Source organism: Brassica rapa, chromosome A08 (assembly GCF_000309985.2).
Source record: "Brassica rapa cultivar Chiifu-401-42 chromosome A08, CAAS_Brap_v3.01, whole genome shotgun sequence".
Taxonomy (NCBI): domain Eukaryota; kingdom Viridiplantae; phylum Streptophyta; class Magnoliopsida; order Brassicales; family Brassicaceae; genus Brassica; species Brassica rapa.
In genome coordinates, this window is record NC_024802.2 from 14,060,855 (window position 1) to 14,079,689 (window position 18,835).

Sequence of the window (18,835 nt, forward strand, 5' to 3'; positions counted from 1 at the left end):
ATGCCCCACCAAAAAAAAGACGTGGCTGCTTGAGGTGGGAGAAAACTCTAAATTATTATTATAGATAACTTCCTTTAATTTAGGAGTTTAATTTAGATTTATCCAATTTTTTCTTTGTGTTTTCGTGTTTAGACTTTAGTTTTTTTGTTTGAGATTTGACTTATGGAAATATCAATATCTTTCGTCTGTATTCGATTTTGTATTATACTCTTGAATTAATATATAATCAGATGAAGAAAAAATAATTAAAACCAAATTAATAGATGACAACTAGTTAGCTTTGTATTTGTTTGTTTAGAATTAAAAAGAAATATATTTTTAAAGAATTAATAAAAATCACACATGGCCAATACAAACACTGGAATAGAATAGAATATAGACACTGGTAATATGGTAAAGCATAGACAAAAAAATGAGAATATTTTAAGTTAGGAACCATTTTTTCCAAAACGTGAATGTGAAGATAGGAAACATTTTTTTCACAAAAGGCGTGTTAAATCCGTGTGTTCATTTTTTTTTGTTCTAAATGTTAAAATTTATACCATTTTTAGAGTTTACATGTTGTGAAACACAACTTATTACAAGAAAGAAAGGAGCAAAAGAGCACTAGAAAATAAAGAGAGTAGCTTTAACTAAAAGGGGAGAGGAACCAAAAATACAACTCAGGCAAAGAAGGCAATGGTGCAGTGACAGTAGGTCGAGACAAAGACAGGAGCCTATCTCTCATTGCACGGTCAACCACTGCGAAGAAAGCCTCTTGAGTCAAAGATGAGCCTTTGAAGATACGAGCATTACGCTCTCGCCAAAGGGAGTAGATGATGACTTGATTGAGAAGCTTCAGAACTGCTACAGCACGGGGAGTATGAGAGCCCTGGAGTTGCTGGCACATGTCAACGATCGCTGGTAGAGACGGGGGAGGAGACGCCATGTACCTGCCACAAAAACGAGTCCAAGCAGCAACCGCAAAAGAACATTCAAAGAAGAGATGAGAAATAGATTCATCAGCATTGGAGCAAAGAACACAACCTGGCGGAACAGATATTCCCCGAGAAATCAAACGGTCTCTAGTTGGAAGCCTTCCAAGGAAAGCAGTCCAAGAAATAAAAGAACATCGAGGGATTTCCTCTCTGAACCAGACAACAGAATGCCAGCGAACTAGGGGACTTGGAGCTCTAATCCTTTCCCAAGTTACCCGGGAAGAGAAAGACGGACCGAAGCCACCAGACTGAATCCTCCACAAATAAACATCGCAACCGTTTACTGGAGAGGGGACCAACAACGTAGACAAGATAATCTGAAGTGTTTCCGCAAGCTCAGATCGTGCGGGAGGAAGATTCCAATGGCCATTGCGTACTACCTGAGCTACAGTAGCATTGAGAGGTATCCTTAGATCCCTAGGACCGGACGAACCAAAAAGGAGATGCAATGGACCCAGGTCCGTCCAATTATCATACCAGAACAAGGCCCTGTTACCATCCCTGACACTGCAGCGTAGGAAGGGTTGAAGATCTTGCTTCAGCCGAAGCATGCTTCTAACAGTGCTAGAGAATCTAGGAGAATCATTGATTAACCAAATACTTCTGCCCCCAAACCTATTATTTGTTAACCAAGGGACCCATAATGAGCCAGAACCATAGAAAAACAGCCATAACCTCTTAAGTCTAAAAACCATCTCAAAATCCTCAAGCTTTCTCAGACCAAGACCCCCTTCCGATTTTGGCGTGCAAATATTAGCCCAAGCAACTCTTGCCCCTGCAGCAGAGGTAGTGCTATTCTTCCAAAGAAAACCAGAGCAAAGAGAGTCCACTTTTGCATAAAACGATTTGGGCAGCACAAAGACCGAGCTCCAAAAATTAACCATAGCATAAATCACTGAGTATATCATTGTAACTTTACCAGCAAACGACAAAACCTTTACCGTCCAGGAATGTACCTTCGACGTAATACGGTCGAGGAAAGGTTGGAGGGTTGCAGCCGAAATTTTTTTGGGACTTAGGGGCAACCCAAGATACCTGGTTGGAAACTCCCCGCGGCGAAAGCCCTACTGAGTGCTCAGATGTGAAGCTTGAACGGCTGAGTAGCCTCCATAAAAAATCTCAGTTTTAGCTTCATTAGTATCCAAACCAGACCACTCTTTGAATTGATGCATTACAGCTTTAATCCCCTCAGTAGATGATTGAGACCCATCAGAGAAAACTAGTAAGTCATCCGCAAACAACAGATGTGTAAGCTTAGGGGAAGAGCAAAGCGGATGTAACCTATAAGAGCCTTGTGATTCGGCTCTGTCCAGCAAGCGGGAGAGTACCTCCATTAGCATAATGAATAGGTAGGGGGAGATAGAATCACCTTGTCTTAGCCCTTTTTTCCCTTTAAAAAACCCAGCAAGTTCACCGTTAATAGCCACTGAGAATCTCGGTGAAGAGATGCATTCAGTGATCCAAGTAATGAACATGGGAGGGAACTGCTGCGCTTCTAACACCTTAATCACAAAGTCCCAACACACTGTGTCGAAAGCTTTACGTATGTCGATCTTGAGCATGGCGCTTCGAAGGCAAGAAGACTTGTTGTAGTCTTTGATGAGTTCGGTGGCTAGGAGGACGTTTTCTCCCAAGCTGCGACCCTTTAAGAATGCTGCCTGGTTCGGGCTGACACATTTGGTCAATATCGGTTTTAGGCGGTTTGCAATGATCTTGGAGATTAATTTGTACACAATGTTACAGCAGCTGATTGGCCTATAATCAGTAAGACGGCAGGCTTCGCGCATCTTAGGGATTAGTTCCGTGTGTTCATTGTGTGTACACAGTCAATGTTTATAGAATAATACCATGTCTATTATTCTTTACGTTGACTTCTTGAAAATGTTACATAACATTGGGCCCAACCTTCTTATCAGTGGTTCGATCAGGCGGGTTCCATTCGAAATAATAATCGTTTTTAATTTAATAGTGTAAATCATGATCGTATTTTTTAATAATAAAGAGGTACGTATAACTTGTTTTGATCTTTAAAAATTCTCACTAACTTCAATGTTGAAAATAAACTATGGCCCGTTCAATTCCTAATAGTTATATAATGTTAACGAACATGTATATAATGATGATATATTAGAATTACGAAGCTTCGAACGCATATTCGCATCGTAAAAGATTCGACAAGTGCTAATGTTAAGTAGTATTGTAGACTTTGGGAACTGGTTGGTGCAGATTCAATGTGTTTTGCTGGCTATTTGTGTTATGTTTGATTAGTTTGTGTTGTATAAATTATTTGTAAAATACAGGAATATGTTATGATATATTTTGCGTGTTGAAACTAATCAAGGAGAATGACAAAATTTCAGGAACAAAATCAGTAGCAGAACACACATAATATCAAAGCATGTGAACAAATTTTAGGAGAGAATATTTGTAAGATACAAGAAGAATGGACGAGGCTCGTGGGCCTCTTTATAGCTTGTGTTTTTATTTATTTATAGTGTGTACCGAGCGAAAACAACATGAAAAACATATGAGCGTAAATTGTTGTCGAGAATATATATGGTGTTCTTTGGTTTGAGGATACGTGGTTGAGTCCGTGATAGTGTTCGTGAAACCATCGGTATGAGATGCTAATCTACTTCTGACTTCTGAGTAGTCCATGTGATAGAAGAAGTCGGTGGATCATGAGATTGCTCGGCCTTTTTGTAATGCTACTATAAAAGATTATCATCGTTAAAAGAAATAACTAATCACAAATATGTATTTACAGTTAGATCCATGTATGTAATAATACTATTAAACTTCAGAATTATTAATATATACTTTATAAGTTGAATAAGTAACAGAAATAATTTAATAGATGTGATCATATTCATTCTCATGTATTAAGTGGGAAAAAGATCAACGAGATTTTCTTGCATTGCAATATAACTACATAGATGATAGACGTGCACGACAATAATAATACAACTTGTCGGGTCAACTAATCCATGTTATAGTTTACTCGTTGACAAAAAATAATGTTTTAAATAACAACTAATGCTTCGGTCTGCGTCAATGACACGTTGACACACAACACGTTCTCTTCACATAGCTAAATCGTATAGTTTTTCTTAACCCGTATAGTCTATTACCCTAACAACTTAGAGTACAAAAAAAAAATTACAACGAATACGATATTCGTAATATCACTTTTCATATTTACATTAACTATTTTTATTTTCACTTTTAATGAAGAAAAAAACATTTATACCCCTAAAGTGGTTAATTAATCTAAACTTAATTTGGGTTTAGAGTTGAGGAATGAGATATGATTTTCGGAATGTGAAATTTAAAATTCTAATAAATATATAAAAAAATACTTAAAATATATATAAAAAAAATTAAAAACTAGTTTCAAACATAACTTTTGATTTTCAAAAAGAATTTTTTTTTAAAAATAATTTTTTTTTAATGTTTTCAAAGTATAAAATAATAATTTGAAATTTGTAATCCGAAAACATAAAAAAATATTATTTTATTTTTTAATTTTTTATTTAAATAATTATATATATATATAACAAATGTATAAGAGTCTTTTACCACTTAATGAATAATGTATTTTTGAAAATGTTTTTTTAGTGGTGGTAAAGATGAATAACGATACTATGAAAGTGGTAAACATGTAATTCTCAAAAAGAAAAACCGCATTCAAAGAACAACTTCATTTTATATCATTGATAGTCTAGTGATTATTGGTGATGCGAAAGATTTGCAAATATATTGATATAGATCATTTTGTTAGAGTCTGATTTGTATTTCGACTTGGATGTTCTTTCTGGACTGATTAATATAAATATTTATTTTTTAAAAAAATTGATTTTATATATAAAAATAAATGATAAAATAAAATTTTAAGAAGGTAAAATGTTGAAACTGGCACACGAAGTTGAAGAAAACCTTTTTCTCTCTCCTAAACATCTCCCTCTCTCGACCCTCTCTTTCAGAAGCGTGTGTGTTTGCTCCGGCGATCGGTGCGCACGTGACTGGTTTAGAGGCTTTCTAAAAGGTGGTGGTGTTATTTGACTTATCTTGCAGGTTTGGATGCTTTCTAGAATTGATGTGTCTGTGAACCGACCCGCTTCATGCTGTTCGGTTGGCTTTAGAAGTGATGGTACAGTTAGAGTCTAGGTGTTCGCTCAGGTGATACTACCATGTCTATTTCACTTTAATTGTCAAGTTCTTAATTATAGATGATGACAGTTACAATAAGTCTATTTTCCGAAAGCTTCTTGAGAAGCCCATGCATCCGAGGAAACGAGGTTAATCTCACTTTCTTGAGGTTACGTTAAAATTTGATAATAATTTCTGATTCCCGAAGACTATGGTTACGAGCTAACGGAACGCGCCAGGGGTGATTGGTCGAGCGAATCTAGTTCAGGAACCGTAAAAATAGATTACTTTATTTGAATCGGTTTGTAATTGAATATCCATATTTCCGGTTGTTGGGTTAATTATAAAATCTCATTTTTTTACAGAATATTAAAACTGTAGATAATAAACTAGTAGTATATGTCTATCTACTACCTAGAAGAAATCCTTACTATATGATGATACATTACAAAGTCTACAAGTGAGGAGAACCAAATAGTTGGCAGGAGACTTTTTAGGCTCATAGAATCATAAACATTGTGAAGTTCGACCGTTGGATCAAACTTCAGAAAATCTGACGGTTTCATATACGAGAAAAACGGGACCACCCGGTTACCGAGGTAGTCACTGGCTATATGTTTAAAGAAATAATAATCTTTGTATTTTTAGTGCCACTGTACTTTATTTTTATATTGGTTTGTCAGCTATTATAAGAAAAATTATTTTTCTTTTCAAATTAAATAAACCAAATCCTTAATTATAGAATACAAAAAATGATGAATTTTGATATAAATATTTTTTAAAATAAATTATGTATTATAAAATAATTGATCTATAAAATTTGGAATTGATAAACAACTAAACTTTTATCCACCAAATATAATTTAATATGTGTAATATTCTTTATCTGTTATTGAAGAAATTGTCCACAACATTAATATGAACTCCATTTCTGCCCTTTCAACGGTGTTGAATATATTTAACTGTGATTAATCCACATAGATCTTGTGATTTTTTCAACACCACCATTGTGGAGATTCAGAAGTTGAATACTTTATTCAACAAGTCCATTGTACTTAACCTAATTAAAGCTGACAAATACCGTTGACTCTATAGAATCTTAAAGTATAAAGAAGATTTTGATGAGACATAATGATTATTAGTTGTTTCCCACTATATGCTGATAGCTAGGTGAATTAGATGTTAATAAAAGACTATGTTTACTAAAACGTAAGTAAAGAGGTTCTAGAAATGAAAAAAATATTTTAGATAACTTTTTTCCGTTGATACTAATAATATATATGTGGCTCAGAGGTAAAAGTCTTAAATTCTAGAGTATTTGTACTCCCTACACACAACTTCCCCCCTATTTGCACTCCATACACTATTTCCCTTCAAATTTTTTCCCCCCATCACTACCATTTTTCCCCAATTCAATGATATCTCACTCTTTTCAGTATATTGAGCTAATTTGCTCTAAATTCTAACTGTTATGAAACCCCCTTAATAGGGTCATCAACTTAGATATGAAAATTATTGAATTAATTGTAAGACTATATGTAATGGTTTTTTAATTTAACACCCACTTTTTAACCTTTTAACTATCCACATCACTTTTTCTTTCCTCTACCTAATCATTCAATATTTATTCAACATTTGTATCCTACAATGGTTTATGTAAAAAAAAAAACATTCAACACCCTCTTTTACTATTTTTATTGCAAATTCTTTTTCCTATTTTTGTATATACATATAAAAAAAAATTATCATAAAAATGTAATTATTATAGTAAAAAATATTTTTATTTTCAAATTAAATAAACCAAGTATCTATTTATAAAATATAAAAAATGATGAATTTTGATATAAATATTTTTAATAAAAAATTATGTATTATAAAATAATTGATCTATAAAATTTGGAATGCATAAACAACTAAACTTTTATCCACCGAATATAATTTAATACGTGTAATATTCTTTATCTGTTATTGAAGAAATTGTCCACAACATTAATATGTGTTTCATTTATATCCTTTCAACGGTGTTGAATATATTCAACTGTGATTAATCCACATAGATCTTGTGATTTTTTCAACACTACCATTCTGGAAATTCAGAAGTTAAATACTTTATTTAACAAACCCACAGTAATTAAAGCTGACAAATACTGTTGACTCTGTAGAATCTGAAAGTATAAAAAAGATTATGATGAGACATAATAGTCTTAAACAACCCCCCCCCCCCCCCCTCTTTTACTATTTTTATTGCAAATTCTTTTTCCTATTTTTGTATATACATATAAAAAAAATTTATCATAAAAATGTAATTATTATAGTAAAAATATTTTTATTTTCAAATTAAATAAACCAAGTATCTATTTATAAAATCTAAAAAATGATGAATTTTGATATAAATATTTTTAATAAAAAATTATGTATTATAAAATAATTGATCTATAAAATTTGGAATGCATAAACAACTAAACTTTTATCCACCGAATATAATTTAATACGTGTAATATTCTTTATATGTTATTGAAGAAATTGTCCACAACATTAATATGGGTTCCATTTATATCCTTTCAACGGTGTTGAATATATTCAACTGTGATTAATCCACATAGATCTTGTGATTTTTTCAACACTACCATTCTGGAAATTCAGAAGTTGAATACTTTATTTAACAAAACCCACAGTAATTAAAGCTGACAAATACTGTTGACTCTGTAGAATCTGAAAGTATAAAAAAGATTTTGATGAGACATAAAAGTCTTAAAACAACCCCCCCCCCCCCTAATAGTTGAAAAACTAATTGATCTATAAAATTTGGAATGCATAAACAACTAAACTTTTATCCACCGAATATAATTTAATACATGTAATATTCTTTATATGTTATTGAAGAAATTGTCCACAACATTAATATGGATGCTATTTATGTCCTTTTAACGGTGTTGAATATATTCAAATGTGATTAATCCACATAGATCTTGTGATTTTTTCAACATTACCATTCTGGAAATTCAGAAGTTGAATACTTTATTCAACAAATCCATAGTAGCTGACAAATATTGTTGACTCTATAGAATCTGAAAGTATAAAGAAAATTTTGATGAGACATAAAAATCTTAAAACCTAATTGTTATGAATCAATTAGATATGCAACTTATTGAATTAGTTAATTGTAATTATAGCTGACAAATGCTGTTGTTGAATCTGAAAGTATAAATAAGATTTTAACGAGAGAGAACATTAAATATAATTAAAGCTAAAGAAGTCAAATGTCTCAATTATTATTTTTTAACCCAATCATCCATATTCCATGTCTTGTTGACAACTCTTCCTCAAACCAAAATCCAGCTGGTCCTTCTTTCTCTGTTGTGTGAGTGAATGTAATCTTAATATATTAATCATCAATCAATAGTTTGTACTGTTTTTAGCTAAATTTGGATTTCAAATTTGCTAAATAATTATGAAATTTGAGTATTTTTAATTCTATGTGTTATTTATAATTTATTTCTCTTTCTTTTCCATTATTATGATTTTTATTTGGAAAAATATCTTTAATTAAAATTGGATGCCGAGTGGGTCCCAGTTACAAGAGGAGACCAAACTTTGATTGCTTTATTCCTGGGAAACTCTCAACTCAATCACAGCCGTTAGATCAAAACGATCCGGGTTTGACTTTAATCTCACAGCCTGACCCGGTCACCTCCTTTCCCCATATATTACGCCATGCTCTCTTCTCTCTTCTCACCCCCATCTCTCTCTCTCTCTCTCTCTCTCTCTCTGATCCCTCTTCTCTGATCTTCAAAAAAGTTTACAGTGAAATTATAATGGCCGTCGATCTTATGCGCTTTCCTAAGATAGATGATCAAGCGGCTATAGAGGAGGCTGCATCGCAAGGTTTACAGAGCATGGAGCATCTGATCCGTGTCCTCTCTAACCGCCCCGACAAACACAACAACGTCGACTGCTCTGAGATAACCGATTACACCGTTTCCAAATTCAAAACGGTTATTTCCCTCCTTAACCGTACAGGTCACGCCCGGTTCAGGCGCGGACCGGTTCACTCCACCGCGGCGTCTCCTCAGAAACAACAACAGAGTCAGATCGTGAAAATCGCTCAAACGGAGGCTCCGATAGTTTCTCAACCGACGAGACCAGCGGCGGTTGTTGCGACTCCGTCGAGGATAGTTCATTCGAATCAGCCGAGCTTAACACTCGACTTCACCAAACCTACCATCTTCGGATCCAAGAGCTCTGAGATTGTTGAATTCTCCAAGGAGAACTTCAGCGTCTCTTTAAGCTCGTCGTGCATGTCGTCGGGGATAACCGGCGACGGCAGCGTTTCAAAGGGATCCTCAATCTTCCTCACGTCTGCTCCGTCGCAGCCTGTCACTTCCTCCGGGAGGCCACCGTTAGCCGCTCATCCTTATAGAAAAAAATGCCTCGAGCACGAGCACTCGCTCTCGGGGGACTTTTCCGGCAAGATCTCCGGCTCTGGCTGCCCTTGCAAAAGACGGTATGTTACGTCACCCACCTGTCGCTTTAACAACTGCGCACTTCAGTTATTTAATTTGCGAATATTCAAAGCTTAGTTGACTATTACCGCCACTTTATTATTCAATTAGATTGATAAATTCCTGGTTTAGTATATTTTCCCGGTTATCGGTTTGGTTCCGACAATGACCAGGGACAATTAAAGTTCTGTAAGAACTCAGGGGTGGTCTTGACCGTTGACTTTTACACCCTGATTCATGCATCCAGCTCATTCTAGCTTACACAGCGCACGTTAAATTAATTATTAGGTCTTGTTTAATTAAAAAGATTTCCTTAATTAATATATTTTTCTTTCTTTTATTTATTACAGTAGAAAAAATCGGATGAAGAGAACCGTGAGGGTGCCGGCGATAAGTTCAAAGATCGCCGATATTCCACCGGACGAGTATTCATGGAGGAAGTACGGTCAAAAACCGATCAAAGGCTCACCACACCCACGGTAACTACCATACACCCTTCTATTATCAACCGTTGATATGTTCATGATATAAAGATCTAACGGTGTTTATATGTGTTATGATCCAGTGGCTACTACAAGTGCAGTACGTTTAGAGGGTGTCCAGCGAGAAAACATGTGGAACGAGCTTTGGATGATTCAACGATGCTTATTGTGACTTATGAAGGAGAGCACCGTCATAACCAGTCCGCGATGCAGGAGAATGTTTCTTCTTCAGGCGTTAATGATTTGGTGTTTGCTTCGGCATGACTTTGACTTGTATTGTTTTTTTGTTTTTGAGAGTATTAGAGGGGTTGGTTTGTAAATCTTTTACTAAAGAAAAATTATTTTGATTAGACACAATTAATCTGGTGAAATGTATTTTTATAAAATATTATCCTGGTGCATTATAAAATTAGATTATCTGCCGATATGGGTATAAGGTAGTGGTTATGGAATTAATTGCGCAAGATTATGGACTTATGTTCATTTTTTCCGTGAATCATTATTTTGTTTTATTAATACAAATGATGTATATAGTTGGTGGCAAAGTAAAGTTTTTTTTTCTAAAATAAAAGTAAAGTTGACTACGGGATTAATGATTAGAAAGTCAAATGAGTTATTAATGAGTTAGTTCAGGTTGGGTGTTGAAGTCACGTATCTTTAAATAAATGTGAATTCAATTTATTATCTTGTGTTAGTTAGAAGACAAGTTAAGAGTCAACTATATTAATGTATGCAGTTGAGCTTGGAGTCTTGAACGAAGTTGCGTGTGACAATTTTATCTTTTGATAAATACTTTAGACAATTTTTAATCCATTTTTCATGTGTCTAAGTATATCAACATCAATCCATAAGACAGACACTTTGGCACGATGTATCAAAACCTTATCGCTCTGTTAAGGGTACGAAAAAAACATAATGGTCAAAGTTTCAGCTTCTTGTTTGGGAGGAAAGTTCAAAGACCATTAACACTTTGTCCCACCTTCGGAAATACGATACACGATAACATGTGTTTACAAAGACGACCACACCAAAACATGTGGTACAAAAGTCCTCATTTGAGATTTGTAAAAGAGTTTTGTGTACGCTCTTTGTTGCCACAAATGTTCATCTGTCTTTCTCAGCAAAATCTTTCAAAACCAAGGCTTTAGATACCTTTGTAAATAAAACAAAAAAGTTACTTGAAAGTTAAACCATAGGGTTATACTTATCTTTTACCGGTTATGAGAATTAGTTTGAATACTTTGAAAGATTCAGATTTGTTAAGGGATTCCAACTTAAAATCAATTAGTAATAAGTAGGTTGATCTAAACTTTTTATATATTACTTAAGGTTTTATTAAATTTTCGATGTGGGATATTCTATTCCAATACATTTTATCAAGATGAGACAAAATCAAACGTCATGTTCGTAAATACTCTGTTTGGTATATGCAAGTTTCTTTTTGGTGTTGGTCCACGTAAATACGTTTGGTCATCAAAGACGTAAAATCAACCAACCTACTCTAAGAGAGAAAACACTAACAAACAAATAATAATAAAGAAATGGAATTTTCTCCTCTGCCATAGCACTTATCGCCACATCGGAAATTGATAGGATACATGCAACAAAGAAGTCAACAGTTAAGAGTCTTGTGGCTTTTCTTTCATTTGTTTTACTTATTCAATAACGAGAACTAGTCTCCTCCTTGTTTGTAGGAAACAGTTCTCCACTTTCCCTTGTTCCCATTTTGTAAGGAGTTAATGACTCCACTTTCTAATTTTTGTTATTTGCTTTTGTACTCTCTATTTAAAAAAATGAAAAAGACAAAAAGAGGTAGACTTATCTACTAAAAAAAAAACGTGTATTGTTGTGTTCTCTTGTGTGTTTATGTTTCTAGATCAACATTGATATCTCTTGGCAAATGACCTATCAGAAATCTAGTCTTTCCTGTCTACAAGGAGTAACAAAAAGTCAACCCGACACAAGTAGTTAAGCTGATCAAAGATTGCGTCTAGGAGGTTGATCCACAGACACAAAATGATGAGTTACATAATAAACGCGAGTCATGTGACTAGAGATTCTTACAATCAATCGGTAATGGAATCGGTAGCTGATATAGGAGAACTTTTAACCGAGTTACTGAGAAAACTACTATAAACTTTAAATTAGCCGGGAGAATTATCATATAATTTGAGCCAATTTTTTTTTAAATCAAGCTTTTGAGTTGATTACTTAAATAAAATTAAATATCAGGGGCACGTCTGTCGTAAGCTACATCTGCCCCTGAATGGAGTGCCATGTGGAACTTGTCAAGCTCATCTTAAACACCTATTAGTACAAGAACATAGCCGCTTTAGGAATCTCAGTGAGCAAGAAGTATTGACGAGGTCGGTGAGGGATCTCGCAGGTCATTTCCCTGCGTAAAACTTAATTATCTTCTACCAAACGACTTGACTATAAACATTATATCTCAATACATAAACATATCTTTGGACCTTTGTTTTGTTTTATTTAATTTCCTCGTACATGAACATTGAACCAACTTGGGGACGAGTCTGACGACTGACGTACGCGATTACATCAATTTTGATCATTATGATCAAAAGGCTAACTGAATCTATAATTATACGTAACAGTCAACAATGTGTAATGAGTGTGTGACAGTTGGGACTTTATATGGTATGACAAATTTCTAAAATAATCGCGTGTTGCAAGTGTAATCTATAAGCATTTATAATATCATCAGATTCAGGCCACATCTTCTATTCTCTGACATGCACTTATCTTCGTTATCTTAGTTGCCATACTTACAATAGAAAATGGCAGAGATCTGTTTTCTAGTGCGGTCCAATCAAACCGCTATTTTGTATTGACATTAGTTTTGACAAGGTAATTCGTAACTTTTTTTATAGAAAAGCTCATATAGGTAACTCGTACTTATATGAACCTCTCTATTGGTTTACATGATTCGTTTTACTCGGATTTTGTTAAACATTTTATCATGCCGACACGGCGACACAGAAAGCCCTCAACATGAAGTGTGAGGCAAATAGACAAACCCCACATACTACATTTATGCATTTTCCTATACAGCAAGATATATCATATATGTAGCATAGTTGAAAAAGCAAAGAAGACGTCATACATAACGTATGATTCATTCAAGTATATACCCTAGTCATACATATCACATTAATTAAACTAACTATTAGGTGTTAGAAAAAACCTAAACCAAATCTAACCAACCAAAGTTAAACCAACTCAAGACAAACCATATTCTGTTTTATAAATAGTGTACTGTCAACTGACGCCAAAAAAATAGTGTCAATTAGAAAGTTTTCACATATATTTTAAATTATTTATTGTTATATGAAAATTATATTTTTTAAATACACTAATTTTATAATTAACATGTTCAAATAATATTGTTAAAGTTGGGTTTTAATTTAAAAATTTATATTAAAATAACACTTTTCTGTTAGGATAGTGAGGAAGTATTGAACTTAAATGCTTTTAATGAATTTTTCATCTGGTCAATGTTAAACTTTTAGTTTTTCAACGGTCAAATGTTAAAACTTAAAAAAATGCATACAAAAGAATAAAATCATCATTTATGCTGGAAGCAAAGTGAGTTAAATTTAGGCCTAACTCCTACGTTACCACAAAGTTGAAAAATGGTAACCACTAAAAGCAGATGATCACAAGTCTACGAAACTAAATCAGAAAGGCAAAAAGAAAAAAAAAAGATTCGGAAAGTCCATACACATTTTAAAGAAAATGTTCTAAAAGTAAATCACAAATGAAGCATAATTTTATCGACAGAAAAAGCAAAACATAAAAATGAAATTATTAAACAAAAAGTTATGTTATTATAACTTTAATGAATCTAATTTTTTTAAATAGAAAGCTCCGTTTATAACCAAAGTAGTCGCAACTCGCAAGTGATACTGTATGAAACCTTGTGCTCGACTGTCATGCACTTTGTCAGTTTCCGTCGGCCAAAAAAAAAACTGTCAAAAAAACAATAAAAAGTTTCTCTCTTTCTCTTCTCTCTCTCTGGAGAATCTCAAGCCGTTTCGTTTCTTCCGCCAAGCTCACGCCTTTGCCGCCGGATCGACTCTGCTCCGGCGACCCATTACAGTAAAAGACATTCCCTCTACTTGATCCCTTTCATTTGTGTTGTTCCTCTTAAAAAGGTGAAAACTTTATTGTTTCAGGGGTTGCTTGGTAGCTGTGGAGGTTTATTTGTCTAGCGTTATCGCTAAGTAGCTTCTGGGTTTGGTTTGGTTTGATTTATTGAAAGTCTCCATTTTTATTAAGTGAAAGGTAATTGCTTTCTTGGAGTGAGAGGTCTGAGTTTTCTAGGGTTCTTATTCTGATTTAAGTTTAGTAATGGCGGAACCTGCTATGGTGGAACGAGGGATACATAGCTTAATAACTGCAGCTAACCATTTGAAATCGAGTCTAGAGAAATCTAAAGCCATTGGTGTAGCTTTGGAGCGCACCGGTCCTAGATTTGATGAGATTGAGCAGAGACTACCTTCCCTTGAAGCCGCTGTAAGACCCATACGAGCAGACAGAGAAGCTCTCGTAGCTGTCGGTGGCCACATTAACCGAGCCGTTGGTCCAGCAGCTGCAGTCCTCAAGGTGTTCGACGCTGTCCACGGACTCGAGAAGTCTTTGCTATCAGACCCCAAGAACGATCTCTCCGGCTACTTAGCCGTATTAAAGCGGTTAGAGGAAGCCTTGAGGTTCCTAGGCGAGAACTGTGGGTTAGCTATCCAGTGGCTGGAGGACATAGTCGAGTATCTGGAAGACCACAGCGTTGCTGATGAGAAGTATCTTTCGAATCTGAAGAAGTCTTTGAGAGGTCTGAGAGAGTTTCAACAAGAGAAAGCTCGCCTTGACGGCGGGCTTAGGGACGCTGCTTTGGACAAGCTTGAGAACGAGTTCAGGAGGCTGTTGAAGGACAACAGCGTCCCACTTCCCATGGCGTCTCCGTCGCCGTCATTAGGAGAGCAAGCGTGCATTGCGCCGTCTCAGCTGCCTGTGACCGTAATCCACAAACTGCAAGCCGTTCTTGGAAGACTTAGAGTGAATAACAGACTCGAAAAGTGCGTTTCGATATACGTGGAAGTGAGGAGCTCTAACGTTAGAGCTAGTCTTCAAGCGCTTGACTTAGACTATCTAGACATATCAGTAACCGAGTTCAACGACGTGCAGAGCATAGAAGGGTATATATCTCAGTGGGGGAACCATCTAGAGTTTGCTGTTAAGCATCTTTTCGAAGCAGAGTTCAAGCTTTGCAACGATGTGTTTGAGAGATTCGGTTCAAATGTGTGGATGGATTGCTTCTCCAAGATCGCTGCTCAAGCGGGGATGCTGGCGTTTCTCCAGTTTGGTAAAACAGTTACCGATTCCAAGAAAGATCCAATCAAGCTTCTGAAGCTGTTAGACATCTTCACTTCTTTAAACAAACTGAGGGGAGACTTTAACCGTCTCTTCGGCGGAGCAGCTTGTGCTGAGATCCAAAGCTTCACTAGAGATCTCATCAAGAAGCTGATAGACGGCGCGGCGGAGATCTTCTGGGAGCTTCTGGTTCAGGTGGAGATTCAGAAGCAGATCCCGCCGCCTAGCGACGGCGGTCTGCCTAGGCTAGTCAGTTTTGTGACTGATTACTGCAATAAACTTGTAGGAGATAAGTACAAATCAACGCTCACTCAAGTTCTGCTCATACATAAGAGCTGGAGATCAGAGAGGTTTCAAGAGAATCAGCTAACGGTTGAGATTCTAAGAATCATCAAAATGATTGAGCAGAACATGGACTCGTGGATGAAAGCCTATCCGGATCAAACGCTAGCTCATTTCTTCGGTATGAACAATCATTACCATCTATACAAGAGCTTAAAGGGTACGAGGATTGGAGATCAGTTAGGAGACTCCTGGCTGAAGGAGCATGATCAGTACAAAGAGTATTACGCTACCGTCTTCCTTAGAGACACTTGGGGTAAGCTCCCAAGCCATTTGAGCAGGGAAGGGCTTATACTCTTCTCTGGCGGGCACGCCACGGCGCGTGATCTCGTCAAGAAGAGGCTGAAGTCTTTTAACGATGCGTTTGATGAGATGTATAAGAAGCAGTCCACGTGGGTCGTGCCTGAGAAAGATTTGAGGGAGAGGGTTTGTCAGCAGATAGTTCAAGCTGTTGTGCCGGTTTACAGAAGCTATATGCAGAACTATGGGCCGTTGGTTGAGAAAGACGCTAGTTCGAGCAAGTACGTGAGGTACACTGTGGTGGCTTTGGAGAAGATTCTCAGCTCTCTTTACATACCTAGGCCTATGAGATATGGGAGTTTTAAGGGTACACCGCCGAGTGAGAAACTCAGGAACGATGTTGATCTTAGACGCACTACTTCAGCTGTTGTATGATTGAAGCCATGTTCCGTTGTCTGAAGATGTGATCATGTTGTGTCTGCTCTTCCATCTCCTGGGAGGATTATCTTCAGTGGAGAAGCAGATGTAGACTTTTTATACGTATATAAGATACTGTCACTCTAGGTATAGCTTTTTAGTCATTGATCAAGTCCCCTTAGTTCATTTATGTCTTGAGGTTTCATGTTAGGGGTTAAGATTATTCTATTTAGTGAGATAGCTAGAAGATCAGTAATGTTCTTGTTCTTAATTGTTGTGCTACGTTTGTGACATTTTATGAATTTTTTTTTTAAATAATGGAAAATGTATGAACAAAACAGTTTCCTTGTTCTTTCTTTATCTCCAAGGAAGCTCGTTAGACTTGGTTACACCCCTGAGGGCAGTACTGTAGTGAGATTCTTCACACCTTGCCAATCTTTTGCATACAATCATCACATTCAAGAGAGACCCTTTGCTTCATGCATTTAGACATCATTGTGTCCAAAATTCACTTTGATAAAGTTTGTTTGTGCCTTTCAAATTATTATTATACTTGCAAAAACTAAGCTAATTATGTTAAATCCGTGTAGATATCATTTCAGTAATTCAGTACGTTATGAATTAGTTCAAATCCTATCTGGTTTCACTGACATAAATTTACTACTTTTACCTTTTTTACAAACTGAAAATCAGTAATAATGAGAATTGGATAAGGTTTTTGGCTGTTATAACGACCACTGAACTATCGGGTACATCGGACAGCATCGGACTTAACGGAGACAGTAACTCCGAAACGTACGGCTAAGGTCCGAGAGCTAGCCAATCTGCAGAGACCACCACATCATTAACTTGTCAAAAACGTCAAAGTCGCCGTTAGCGTCTTTTCCCTCTGGGTACTATTTCTATTTTTAGAACATTTACGCGTAATTACACAGAGAGACTCAAATACTGTGACTCATGCTATGCGTATATAATAAATTCTTTATACGCCAACTTTCTTTCTCTCCGGAGATTAGTTCTTAACTCGAGCTCTTAACTTGCGCTCATCGCCGGTTGATGACAGCTAAGTCCGGTTGGTGGATAAACAGGAGGAGACGAGGTCGAAGAGGAGAAGGCTAGAAGAACTGAGAAATGGAGTTTCTGGCAGGTTCGACGTTTGAAGCTGGTACGGCGGTGCAGGATAAAGCTGCACCGGCGGCTCTGTTCTTGACGGAGGAATCTAGCCGCGGTGGAAGCGGGATCGGATTAAGGAGATGTGTTAAGTCTCTGTCGGAGGAGATATCAGAGAGTTCTTCATCATCTGTAGTCGTGTCGGGGGAAAGCAGCGCAAACGAGGAAGAGGACGGTGCCGTTTCGTCACGAGGAACATGGTTTGGTTCCACTCTTGAAGATTCTCTTCCTATTAAGTACGTTTTTCCTTAATCAATCAATTAAATTTCCAAAATTGTTGTCAAAAAAAAAAGAAAAAAAATTTCCAAAATTTAATTAATTTTCCGAAATTTAATTATTATTTGTTGTTGTTTTAAATTTTTAGGAGAGGGTTATCAAATCATTACCTAGGGAAATCAAAATCATTTGGGAATTTAATGGAAGCGAGCAAGGCCAAGGATCTAGAGAAAGTGGAGAGTCCGTTGAACAAGAGAAGGAGATTGCTTATTGCTAACAAGCTAAGGAGATCATCACTGTCTTCTTTTAGCATCTACTCCAAGACTAATAATAACCTTAGTTCCATGCCTTTACTTGCATTGCAAGAGTCTGATGAGGAGGATCACAAATGCAGTTATGATAATGATGATAGTAGTGATGATGAAATTAGTAAGTTGCAAGAGAAGAGGATGAAGATGACAACGAATAATAGAGATTTTGTGGTTCAAACTCATAGCTGCTTATGTTTAACTAGTTTTCAAGATGATGATCGATAATCCATTATTTTCTCCACTTGTGTTCTGTTTGTTTGTTTGTTTCTGTTGTCAGCGTAGAATAAGTTTCGTTGGCAATAATTGATTGAAGATTTGATAGAATAGTTGTCTAGTCATTAAGATGTGGGTTACCGATCTTTTAACTATCGTATTATCATATATCACCCATATTCTTATAAAGTTAAAACCTCATTTTATATCACTACAAGAAAACGTAACTTTAACGAGGAAGTTTAACGAGGAAAAATAATCCTCGTAAAAAAACGTTGATTTTACGAGGAAAGTACGTTGAGAAAGAAAAGCATCGTTATTTCGTCGTAAGGTAACGACAAAAAATATTCGTCGTAAAGACGATGTAAATTGACGTGGCTTTTACGAGGAAATAGTTTTTCCTCGTAAAAGCCACGTAAATTTCGCGA

At 35.9% G+C, this 18,835-nt stretch overlaps 3 protein-coding genes across 5 annotated transcripts; all 3 read left to right on the top strand.

Moving 5' to 3' along the window:
* The first annotated feature begins 8,941 nt into the window (after positions 1 to 8,941).
* On the top strand, positions 8,942 to 10,374 carry WRKY11 (probable WRKY transcription factor 11). Its single transcript, NM_001302055.1, is given in 3 exon segments — positions 8,942 to 9,630; positions 9,979 to 10,107; positions 10,194 to 10,374. Coding segments are annotated over 3 exon segments (999 nt in total).
* Positions 10,375 to 10,793: 419 nt separating this feature from the next.
* Positions 10,794 to 16,837, top strand: LOC103834605 (exocyst complex component EXO70A1). The gene is made up of 2 exons (XM_009110674.3): positions 10,794 to 14,229; positions 14,307 to 16,837. The coding sequence occupies exon 2, from the start codon at positions 14,482 to 14,484 to the stop codon at positions 16,513 to 16,515; it is 2,034 nt and encodes a 677-aa protein (XP_009108922.1). The 5' UTR covers positions 10,794 to 14,229; positions 14,307 to 14,481; the 3' UTR covers positions 16,516 to 16,837.
* A 261-nt stretch (positions 16,838 to 17,098) lies between these two features.
* Positions 17,099 to 18,553, top strand: LOC103834606. Of its 3 annotated transcripts, none has more exons than XM_009110675.3 (3): positions 17,099 to 17,390; positions 17,561 to 17,903; positions 18,032 to 18,553. In XM_009110675.3, the coding sequence occupies exons 2-3, from the start codon at positions 17,629 to 17,631 to the stop codon at positions 18,417 to 18,419; spliced, it is 663 nt and encodes a 220-aa protein (XP_009108923.1). In that variant the 5' UTR covers positions 17,099 to 17,390; positions 17,561 to 17,628; the 3' UTR covers positions 18,420 to 18,553. The 3 variants fall into 3 exon arrangements, with proteins under 3 accessions (XP_009108923.1, XP_018509551.1, XP_033132503.1); XM_018654035.2 differs by having other exon boundaries at positions 17,586 to 17,903; XM_033276612.1 differs by having other exon boundaries at positions 17,099 to 17,867.
* The last annotated feature ends 282 nt before the right edge of the window (positions 18,554 to 18,835 follow it).